At 49.9% G+C, this 11,338-nt stretch overlaps 2 protein-coding genes across 7 annotated transcripts; one reads left to right on the plus strand and one right to left on the minus strand.

Annotated features, from left to right (window-relative positions):
- Window positions 1–1,933: 1,933 nt before the first annotated feature.
- On the plus strand, window positions 1,934–4,341 carry JTB (jumping translocation breakpoint). Its single transcript, XM_004284694.3, has 5 exons — window positions 1,934–2,450; window positions 2,612–2,649; window positions 2,854–2,936; window positions 3,392–3,471; window positions 4,020–4,341. Exons 1-5 carry the CDS (start codon window positions 2,368–2,370, stop codon window positions 4,174–4,176), a joined length of 441 nt encoding a protein of 146 aa, XP_004284742.2. The 5' UTR covers window positions 1,934–2,367; the 3' UTR covers window positions 4,177–4,341.
- Window positions 4,342–4,480: 139 nt separating this feature from the next.
- CREB3L4 (cAMP responsive element binding protein 3 like 4) lies at window positions 4,481–9,892 on the minus strand. Of its 6 annotated transcripts, none has more exons than XM_049702708.1 (10): window positions 9,750–9,892; window positions 9,419–9,555; window positions 8,816–8,993; window positions 8,063–8,575; window positions 5,993–6,085; window positions 5,753–5,859; window positions 5,570–5,638; window positions 5,377–5,461; window positions 5,087–5,183; window positions 4,481–4,957 (listed from the first exon to the last, which is right to left on the minus strand). In XM_049702708.1, exons 3-10 carry the CDS (start codon window positions 8,987–8,989, stop codon window positions 4,764–4,766), a joined length of 1,332 nt encoding a protein of 443 aa, XP_049558665.1. In that variant the 5' UTR covers window positions 8,990–8,993; window positions 9,419–9,555; window positions 9,750–9,892; the 3' UTR covers window positions 4,481–4,763. The 6 variants fall into 6 exon arrangements, with proteins under 6 accessions (XP_049558665.1, XP_012394012.1, XP_033270414.1 ...); XM_012538558.3 differs by lacking the exon at window positions 9,750–9,892 and having other exon boundaries at window positions 8,063–8,184; window positions 8,329–8,575; window positions 9,419–9,684; XM_033414523.2 differs by lacking the exon at window positions 9,750–9,892 and having other exon boundaries at window positions 8,882–8,993; window positions 9,419–9,688.
- Window positions 9,893–11,338: the final 1,446 nt, after the last annotated feature.

Raw genomic sequence — 11,338 nt, forward strand, 5'->3', positions numbered from 1 at the left:
GAGCTCTGTAGTCAACTGCTCAGCTAGTTTAATTTGCTCAAGAGATGAGGAAAGACTTGCATTTTGTGAATCCCAGGAAGAAGACTGACCAACATCTTTGTCATACTCCAGAGCAGATATTTTAAAATCCAGTTTCAGCACGGAGACCCTATTCAGTTGCTTGGTACGGCTACTGGAAGTGAGATCTTACAAAATCTTCCGGCTTGTCATGAGGCACAGTGGGATTGGGTAAGGAGTAACAGAATACAGTATTTCAGCCAAAACTTTTATTATGGCTAAAAAATACTGGGAAAAAAACCCATATCCTACTTTCTATAACATACAACTATTGAAATATACAGACAAATAATAACTTAAAGGAACAAATAGTTACAAGCAAACTTAAAGCTTAGCCCTCACCAGGTGGTGGCTGTTTTTTCAGCTCCCGCCCAGTGATCTTTCCAGTCTGTTAGTTCTTGCTCTTGAGCAGCCAGATTTTAGTCTGCTGGGAAGAGAGAATTTATGGGATGTAGCACCAGATATACTGTTGATCTCCAAAAGTGCGCTAGCTCTTAGGGCTGTGGGGGTAGGGGAGTAGCTGTGATCTTTAGGCTAGAAAGACTTCCTGAGGGAGAAGAGTGTGGAGCAGAGTTAAGAAGAAAGCATGGGAAAAAATTAAAAAAAAAAAAAAAAGAAGAAAGCATGGGGATAAGTACTTTGATCTTAAGAAGTGGGATACAGATTATTAATAGTGCCTAGATTTATATGAAGTTTATTTCAAATACCTCCTATCTATCTACTGAGCAACTACGAAAACTAAACTCATAGTCCAGTTGTCTGAGAGGCTGCAGACATACATGTATGTAAAACTAGGAGGAAATTTCTGGCAGAATTAGGATAGTGACTAATACATTACCAGACAGTAAAGCATGAACCCAGAATGTGGGTCAAGTCGCTGCAGTTCTGGATATATGTCAAGGTTTGGCTCCATGGGGAGGGAAAGCAGGCACAAATGTGTGGCCTGGGGGTTGAAAGTCTAGGCTTAGGTCGCAGCTCTCCTACTAGCTGTGTGCCCTTGGACAAGTGACACACTCTGAGCTTATTCATCAAATAGGGATAATATCAACTCTGATTCCTCAGGATTACTGAAAAGGATCAAAATGAGTTAAACGTTGAATTCAAAAAGTACAATAGAAATGTGAGGCAATATAATTAGAAGAGAATAAAGGATTTTCATACACATTTCATTTGCATCTCGCAAAAAAAAATAAACCTAGAAAATGCACATTAGCATTTCCATTTTCCACAGAAGATTGACTGCCAGATACCGTCCTAAAGTCACGTAGCTAATAAGCACCTGAACCTATGAACCTAAACTCAACGCTTCTTGGGATTTCAAATCTCACGCTCTTCTGATTGCATTAGGTAGGAGCAAGGGAGAGCTGAGAACATTTAAGGAGGTTATTCAAAGGACCGGTTCTGGGGAGTAACTTAGCAATTAACATGCAAGAAGGTGACATCTGAGTAGAGCTGAGTGGGAGCCCGGAGACAGGGGAAGGCTTCATTCACAGAGAGTCTCTGGTATTCCTGCCCCTGGAGGGAGGAGGAAGTGCAGTTTCACCTCCATCCCTGGACCGCCAACCCAGCTTCTCCCCTAGACCATCGTTCGAGGCGGGAAGCGGGCGGGGTATCGGAAAGCCTGATGCTTAATGGTGAGTCTTCGGATTTTAAAGAGGGAGGAAAGTCCTGAGAGGGCGACGTATAGTTCCTTTTTATGTCTCGCTGTTCACGTAGCCCAGAGGGGCAAAAAGGCGTAAGCCCATGGAGCATCGAGAACGACCACAAGCCTGACAGCCACCATCTTCTCGGTTCCGGCAAAAGACTACCAGGACCATAATGCAACGGTGCGCCGAGCCAATGGGTCGCATCTCGCTGCACACATGCAGGGAGATCCAATTCCCAGGGAGCAGCGAGCGGAAGACTACGAGGCCCATCAGGCAAGCCAAGGGCCTCTTCTTCCGATGACTGGCCTAGCTCTGGAAAACCTGCCCGCGCCCAGGATCCTCCGCGCGCAAGATGGCCGCGCCGGGAGCGGAAGCGGAGCGGAGGAGGTGCTAGGCTCTACGCCCCCTCGGCCTTCCGTGAGGACCGTACCAGTCCGAAGAAGGAAGCTCATGGACCCGAAAAATGCGTACTGCCTTTTCTCGCCGTGACCATGGGGGCGTACTGACAGAGCCTTTGATCTGATAGGCAACCCCAGCATTTCGCAGCCCTGACTTGGAACCTCCCCGAGGACTGCAGTGTAAGCGCGGTCTCTGCGTTCCGACCGAGGCAGGAGGCCAGTCAGGCAGGTCCCTCTGTCCCGACAGGTGGGACACTGAGCACTCCATGCCAGCGGGCGCGGGGAGGCGTGGCCTCCCCCAGGGCCGCCACCTCTGCTGGTTGCTCTGCGCTTTCACTTTAAGGCTCTGGTAAGGAGGGGCTGAGGGCAGGGAAAAGGAGGGGACGGGAGGATCGGATCGTCCCCGCCCCCTGTGTCCCTGGACCGTGGAGGTGGGGGGGTGGGGTGGGGGGAGGTTCCCTGTTTTCCGGCTTCTGACTTTTGCCCATTTCCCCCCCTCACCCGCTTCAGCCAAGCAGAAGCTCCCGTGCGGGAGGAGAAGCTGTCAGGTGGGTGATGGTCTGGGAACCCGACGCCCCTATAGTTGTTTTGTTTTGTTTTGACCTCCTCCCATATACCTACAGATCAGGTGGAAAAGGGCGGCACCACGTGGAGCGAGGGCATTCAGCTGTGATGGGAAGTTGATGGGCAGAACTTAGGGGAGAAATATTTTCTGAACGAGGTCTGGGGCTTGCATTTCTCTCCCTCTCTAGTGAGCACCTCAAATTTGCCGTGCTGGCTGGTGGAAGAATTTGTGGTGGCGGAAGAGTGTGTTCCATGTTCTAATTTCCAGGCTGTGAGTATCTGTTTTCTTTCCCCTTCTTCTTACATCGAATCAGACAGGGACTGTCTATCTAAGTATGCCTTTGCATTGTCTTTTCGTCTTTTTTCCTTGCAGTCTCAGTGTGAGTCCAAATCTAAACTGGTCTTGCCCCTGAAAATGTGCCCTTTTCTTTCCAAGTTAATGGCAACGTTCAGCTAATAACCGTGTTCTGTTCATTTTTAATCTAGTAGGTTCTGGAACCTGCCCTTGCCTCTCGTAGACTATTGACCCTGAAGTGTTCTTAGTAACATGTACTTCTCATCCTGTAACCACCACCTCATCACCCCCGTGAGAACTCTTCATTAGTTCTCTGTTGCCTACCAGCTCTGAGCCGTAGCACTTGGACACCTGCCCATTCTGAATGGCAGCCTTCCTGTTTCTCCTGCTGCCCCTTCCTAACAAGTGCTTTGGTCCTTTCCTCCTGGCAGAAAACCACCCCCGAGTGTGGTTCCACAGGGTATGTGGAGAAAATCACATGCAGCTCAACTAAGAGGAGCGAGTTCAAAAGGCAAGTGCTGTTTCTCTTCTTGAATCCTCCTAGATCACCCCTTTGCTTCTGTGACTTTAGGTAGATAGTCCTGCCTCTTCCTCTTTGTATGGAGGTAGCATGGCATATTGGAAAGGGGAGGGGATTTGGAGGCAAATTACTTGAACCGAAGTCCCAGCTCTACTCCTCAGCACTATATTATTGGCCATATTTTCTCATCATTAAAACTGGTTAATACCAGCTCTGCTTATCTCACCAGAAAATAAATTAAATATTTGAATGGGATTAATGTACTGTAAACCCTTTATCTTTATTTTTGGCCGCACCATGTGGCATGCTGGATCTTAGTTCCCCGACCAGGGATCGAACCTGTGCTCCCTGTAGTGGAAGCGCGGAGTCTTAACCACTGGGGCATCAGGGAAGTCCCTGTACTGTCAACACTTTAGAAGGCTGACGCTGGTTTCCTCTTTTCTCCTCAGATGTATCTTGGTGAGGATGAAACAGGAGGGAGATTAGAGGGAGAGGCAGTCTGGTCTTCCCTGGGGATAACTGTTTCTTCTTGCCCTCAGCTGCCGCTCAGCTCTGATGGAACAACACTTATTCTGGAAATTCGAAGGGACTGTCATAGGTGTGGCCTTGGTCTTTGCTTGCCTTGTCATTGTTCGTCAGCGACAACTGGACAGAAAGGCGCTGGAAAAGGTCCGGAAGCAAATTGAGTCCATATAGCTACCTCCTCCCCTTTCATCTGGGTCTTAGAGACCCTACCTCAGACAGAAAGGGGAATGAACTGACTCGTGCCCCTGGTTCTCTGGAACCTTGTGGTGGCACCCCCTTTCTCCCATCTTCCTCGTCTAAATCATTAATGAGCAGAATAAAAAGAGTAAAATCGTTTCCTTCCCTAGCGTAATTTGGTTTGGGGCAGGAAGTCATGGGGGTAGAGAGGGAAAGGGGGTGGCAACTTTAGGCCTCAGTTTACCAGGTACCTATCTTCCTCCCTCTTCTACTATTACTTAAAACTGTCAGGATACAATTTTAGCAAAAAAAATTTATTTCTCAGCCAAAATGTCAGTTTCCCCTCAACCCTATCCCCAAAGAAGAAATAAAATCACAGATACATGACAAAAGTATTTGAGGTGCCCCTTGACATAGGCAGACTGAGCCATGGGGTACAGACATCTAGGGCATCCTGATGTGATTCAGACCCCTGAGGCCAAACAGCCCTGAGTGGGAACCCCAGGAGGAAGCAGAACCACAGCCAGCGGAGCCCTGGATTCCTTATTGTGATTGGGAAGTGGGCCAGGAGGTGTTACAGCTCACATCTCATCTGCATGCAGCACAGTTCTGATGTGCCTGCTGGGGCCTGCCCTCCCTCCTGTCTTCTCAAGCAGTGTCCTTGTTGAGCCATTTACACCCTTGGCCCCAGGTGACCCCTCCAATCTGGACTCCACTGCTGGATTCTCCAGATTTTCTGTCATGTCCTTGTGAGTCAGGATGTTTCTGGAAATCACTGTGGGGTGAAGGAAAAAGGGCAGTAGAATAGTGCTCCCTTGGTTGGGGATCCTAGACAGAACAGGACCTCCCTCCCACTTCTTGACTACTCTGGAAAACAGAGTCCTTTCCTGCCCTTGCCTCTCACCTCCATGAGGCTGGTAATCCTCAGGCCCAGCTTCTGGTAAGCCCTGAAAGGGGCTGAAACTGGGCAGGATGATGAGAGCCAAGGAGAAAAGAAGGATCTGGGAAGAAGCAAGAGGACATTTGGGCTGTGGGGACAATAAGGGAAGGGAGTAGAGGGCAGAGTGACTAGGGGGCAGTTGGGGTCATCAGGGATGGGAAGATAGGTCTGGCTATGGAGTGGGGGCATCAGGATGGCAACCTGGCAGAAGATGGAGGAGGTGGCAGGGGAGATGGGAAATAGATTAATGGTACCAGAACACAAGTGCTAGTCTGGGCAGCTTTGTTGGAGGTTTGAACAATAAGCATCTGCAGCTGGCGGAGCTGAGTCACCAGGGAGCTGGGAAACGAGGAATGAAGAGTTAGATCTCCTGGGAACCAGGGCCCAAGAATGGTATCCCTGTGTGCTGCACCCTTACCCCAACACACGCACTATGTTTTCACTCACATGTTGTGCCTCTCCAGCTCCTGGACTTTTTTCTGTAGTTCCTGGTTCTGTGCAGAACAGGCAGCCACCCTAGGAAGGGTGGAAAGGTAGGATAAGGCTCTGTAATCATGAGTCCCTGACCTTGCCTGCCTTGGTGAGGAAGGGGGCCCAGTCGTGAATCCAGAAATGTGAGTCCAAACATACCTGCTCTCTAGTCCATCGATGTACTCTTTCTTCCGCCGCCGACTGTCCTGAGCTGACTGCTTGTTACGGATTTTCCTCCTGACCTTCTTGAGGACCCTCTCCTCTGCCTGGGGGCCCAGGGTGTGTCAGTCCCGGGCCCTTAACCTCCCCCAACTCCTCAACTCTTCCCCTGCTATCCTGGTTCCTCAGAGGCCATGGTAGAGCCGCTGGGTTACGATACCCTTTGGGGAAGCGTGTTACCTTGGTGAGGGGCAGGTGAGAGGGTAGGGACACCCCTTCCTGTCCCAGCAGACGCTTCTCCTCTTCTGTCAGGAACAAGGTTTGACAGGGCAGCTGGTGGGGGACGAGAGAAGATGAGAATGGAGAGAGGGTCATCCCATTTTCAGTACTCATGCTGTTCCCCTTGCATGCCTCCTGGAGAGAGTTTCCTATTTGCACTGAGGAATAACAAACCGTAAAATGAGATGAGGGGCAGGGACCTTCATGCAGACAGACTGTTGATTAAACCACAGGGACTTCCTGAGGCTGACAAGGGAGAAAGGTGGTTTTGTCATATTTTTGCCCACAGACTTAAGACCTTGGCAATCACAGCAAGTTAGGAAGGGCCTATTCTGGTCCACATTTGCGGAGACCTTGTGGGTATTGGAAGAGGATGTGGAGTAACTCACTAAGGTAGGGTTTGCTTGACCTTACAGCAGGCAAATGATTCATTGTCAGCCATTAACTTCAGCTTGGCACAGTGTTACCATGACCTGCCAACCACAAGGAGATCCCTGGGGCGATGGCCCATCCTCCCCTAGGGGCTGAGCCCTAACTTTCAGACTGAAGTTCTGTCCCCTCTCAAAGAATTCCCCAAAGGCAACCAGACTGAACAACTTCTCATAACAAAGTATGTGGGGAACATAGACAGGTGTCTGGTTAATGTGAGCCCATCAACTGAGTAACTTGCTTTTCTAACTAATACTTCTTTTTGAACGATTTAGGCTTCACTTTGTGACTCAAGAGGAATTTGCTTTTGCCTGTTGATGGTCTTTGGCTTTTAGCTAAACCACTTCTATCTCTGCCTTATTCTGATGTTCCCTTCTTGCCTCTGTGACTATTTGGTGAATCGTTAGAGGGGTGTCCCTCCCAATCCACCTAATCAAAATCTCTAAAAATGAGGTCTAGGGGTATTTATGTGTGTACGTATGTATGTATTTTTGGCCGTGCCGTGTGGCTTGTGGGATCTTAGTTCCTGACCAGGGATGGAACCCGTGCCCCCTGCAGTGGAAGCACAGAGTCCTAACCACTGGACTGCCAGGGAATTCCCCTAGAGGGTTTTATTTTATTTTATTATTATTATTTTTTTTTCGGTACACGGGCCTCTCACTGTTGTGGCCTCTCCCGTTGCAGAGCACAGGCTGCGACGCGCAGGCTCAGCGGCCACGGCTCACGGGCCCAGCCGCTCCGCGGCATGTGGGATCTTCCCGGACTGGGGCACGAACCCGTGTCCCCTGCATCGGCAGGCGGACTCTCAACCACTGCACCACCAGGGACAAAACCAAAAACAAAACAAAACAAAACCAGGACTTCCCCGGTGGTCCAGTACAAACTCCCCAGTGTTTCTGACGCACACTCAAATTTAGATGCCTCAGACTTTTTAAGATTCCTCAGCCCAAGATTCTAAGATGCTTGGCTTGGCTTCTGGTCTCAGCTTCAACCACAGATTTTCAGGGAGGCTAGAACCTATTCCCTGCCTTTTGCACACAAGGAGTTCTTTTCAGGATAAAGGGAGGAACAGTGACCTGGGCAAGACCCCCTCCTCATCCCCGCTGCAGGAACCAGCCCAACTAGCCTTGGGAAGGTATGTGATGTGTTACTCCCCTACACTGTAACCATGGGCAGTGGGTGCCTGGTGAACCATTGTTCCAGTAAAAAATGTAGTTGCAGTTGCTTCTACATTCTGTGCCCAGTAACCAGTTGGATTCCCAGGTGGCCTGTCACATTTCCACATCCTGACCCAAAGCCGAGACGATGGCCCTAGCTGAGCAGGCAATGCTCATGGGTCTGGGCTTTCTCCAAACCCTATCCCTGGATTCGCTCAGCCCACCCTCTCCTTAACTGAGGCATCACCCCCTTACCCCCAAGGGATTCTGTCTCTCTTGTCTTTTCCTGCTCTTAAAGTTGCCCACATCTCCCTGGCATTCAGGCCTGATGCCACAAAAATTAGGGCAAAGACAGTGTTCAGCATCAGTTTTCCCCTCCCTCATCCCCTTCTCCCCAGTTCTGTGTATCAGGGAGTACTGAACCCAGCTGACCCCCAGGACTCACCAGGGCTGCAGGAGGCACTGAGTTTACAGGGCCTGCTCTGGGCAGGATGTGGGCATGAGCATCGGGAGGCAGCTCACTGACCACACAGGCATCAGGCACCATAAACGGTGGGCTCCACTGATCTGAGGGAAACATAGGTGGCTGGGAGAAAGGAGATGGATGGCCGCAGGCCCTGGGTAGTGGCACAGGTTGGGGAAACTCCCTTAACCCCAGGGTTAGGGCTGGGCCTGAAGGGCCATTGTCCGCTTCCCACAAAGAACACTGACCTATTTGGATGGAGATGAGCCCTACAGCTGGCCCAGCTTCCCCCTGCATCCTCTCTAGGGTCCCTGCCTCATAGACAACCTCATAGAGGGCAGGGGAACTGGGTGGCTTGGGGGCAGGGGGACTGTCTGGATGGCGAGGATCCTCAGAGCTTCCACTGTCACTGCCAGGAGAGGCTTCTGAGCTGTACACTTCATTGGGATCAATGAAAAGTTTCAGGAAATCTTCAGGCTCACTCTCTTGAAGACCCTACAGTAGAAGAGGGTGTATATGTGGATAAGGAAGAATTCTGGAAGTCCTATCTGACGTCAAAACTAGATCCTTCATGCTTCAGTTTCAGTCCCTTCTGTCCTTGGACATGAGGATAGTTACAGCTCATGTCTATTTTAGGGGCTCTGTCTTCAGACTTCTAAGCGGAAGCTGAAGCCTCTTGGACTTCTTATCACAGAGTTGTCTCAACCCACACCCACTACCATTCATCACACTCACACAGCCATGGCCCCCACTGGACTCCCAGCCTTGCAGCCCCTGTTCCTGTAGCCTAGTTACTGGGACCTCTGAAGGTGGACCATGGAGTCCCAGCTCCAGGAAGGATCCTGTTGAGAAGACGTCTTCTGGAGGCTCCAGCCACATTTCCAGCAGGTCAGGGGTTCTGAAATCCATGCTTCTGCGGGGAGGCATGGGGGGGGAAGGGGGGCAGTTGCAGAAGGAGAATGATGGCTCTCCCCCTCCCCCACCCCCCACAGTTTCTGGGCTCCTCTCCCTCTTCCATTATCCCCCTTCCTCACCTGTGCAGCCCCCTCACCTGTCACCCGGAGCTCTCGCCTTCGGCCTTATCTCTCTGGTTCAGACCAACAGGCACCCCCCTAGGTATTACCTGTTCCGAAGAGCCCAGCCCTGCCAAGCCAGCCTAGCCCGTTGATGGCCCCAAACACTACACCTTTTCTTTCCTCCAGGATCTCGCATCCTGGACCTGCCTAGCCAAACCCCGCCCCCAGCCTTACACTACGTAAGTGGGCTGCACCTAGCCAGGAGCCACGATAGGGGCGCAGTAGCTGGAGCAGGGGGTTAAGAGGAGGAGCGTGCACAAACCGGTCTTAAAACAGCAGCCTGCCCTTTCTGCCTCAGTTTCTCCTAGCGATAGCAAATCTTCCTGAGGGTTTGCTGGCTCCTCAGGGAAGGATAGAGATGGCTGTGACTGGAGCACAGGACGCTTGAGTGCCTGTCCTCTGGACGTCAGTTTTACAGGCGGGAAACCACGGCGGGGTCGAAAACAAAGGAGGGAAGAGTCCATAGGATTACCGAAGACTGACAGAGGCATCCCTTCCCCCACCCCGTGGCGCTCTTCCCACACTTGAGTCTGATTGGACGCTAAAGACATCCAGAGGTTTTGAGGGGTAGTGCATTGAGCCAATGGGATTACCGTCTCGAGGCAGGCTCCACCGTAACTGGTCGGAACGGGCTGTCAGAGAAGGAGTGGGGCCAATGCGGCCGGAGCACTTATTTGTCTGGCGGGGGTTTGGTTCTGAGGGAGGGTAAGAGCCAGAAGACTTACTGTAGGGAAGGGGTGGGGTATGTGTGGGGGGGCGCCGGGGGAACTTCCGGAATGTGGGCTGAGGCTTGGTTTGGTTTCACTTGCCACGTGACTCCGAAGTGTTAGGGAGTAAATAACCTGTTGACCCAAGTTACGTGACAGCACTTTGACTCAGCGGGCCGGAAAGTCGCGCAATCGCAGGTTGTCCAAATCCGTAATCCATGCATTATGCTACTGATAAAGAACAGCACTTATATACGCACACTCACAGGACTCTCTGTTAACTAACGGAGGGACAAGGGCCTAGAAAACTGCAAGAGGTTAAAAAATCATTCGGATTTGGTTTGGGAATGACTTATTTTTTGCGTATGATTACCAACGACAATATGCAATATGTGTCCTGCATTTGTATAGTTTACAAAATGTTTTTTGTAAGCATTGTTCCTCATTTAATACACAACAGCGCTGAGGTAGACAGGGCAGGTAATGTTTTACTAACTTTACCAATGAGAAGACAGATACGTGACTAGAATGTAGTAATACCGAAACTCAGGGCATTTTGCCTTGGTCCAGAGACTGATGACCCAGGAATTCACTTTAAATAAAATAATGGATATAGGATAATACTGATATAGGTATGATTTTTCATCTGCCTGCCTCCCCATCAGTACTTCAAATAAAGGATAGCTGAGTGAATAAAGCACAAAAATTTGGGTTGATCCAGAGTTCAAACTGGTATTCTTCCCGTGAAAATTTAAATGAGCTGAGGGTGAAGACAAGAACAGGATATAATATTTATTAAGTAACTGATATATGGTCAGGTATTTTCATGTTACTCATACAATTCTCATAACAACTCACAGCTGGCAGAAAGAAGTTAAGTAACTTTCTCAAGATTACTCTTGTTGACTGAAAAACATTGCACAACCTAAAAGTTGAGAATTTTGTTTTATTTGGCAGTCTTTCTGAGGACTTCAAGCCTGGGAGGCAGCCTCTCAGATGGCTCTAAGGGACTGCTCCAAAGAGGTAAGGGAGGAACCAGGATATACAGCAGTTTTTGCAACAAAGACCAGGTATTAGGAACATCAAAGGATTATTATTAATTAAAGAAAACCAGATATCTCAAGTTAATGAAGTTAGCACTCTATGTATGGGAAAATGTAAGAGCTTGGGCTCACTGAAATTATTCCTTTGATTTACACCTTAGCTCTCTAGGGCCAGTTTCCTGTTCTATCCCATCCCAAGTCCCTCAGGGCACACCTTTGGAGGTGGCTGCAGTGGCTGAGGGCCTGGCAGCAGGGCAGCCCATTCCTATCCATCCTGAGTTCTCTCTGGGCTTACCAGGCGCCTGTAGTGGCTTGATGGCTGCAACATCCTTTGTTTACTCACATGGCAGGCAACATTTTTCATTCACACTTTGTAAGTAGCTGAACCAAGATTTGGATGCCTGAGCCCATATTCTTTGCACTATACGAAGC

The sequence above is a fragment of the Orcinus orca genome, chromosome 1, assembly GCF_937001465.1.
Source record: "Orcinus orca chromosome 1, mOrcOrc1.1, whole genome shotgun sequence".
Taxonomy (NCBI): Eukaryota; Metazoa; Chordata; class Mammalia; order Artiodactyla; family Delphinidae; genus Orcinus; species Orcinus orca.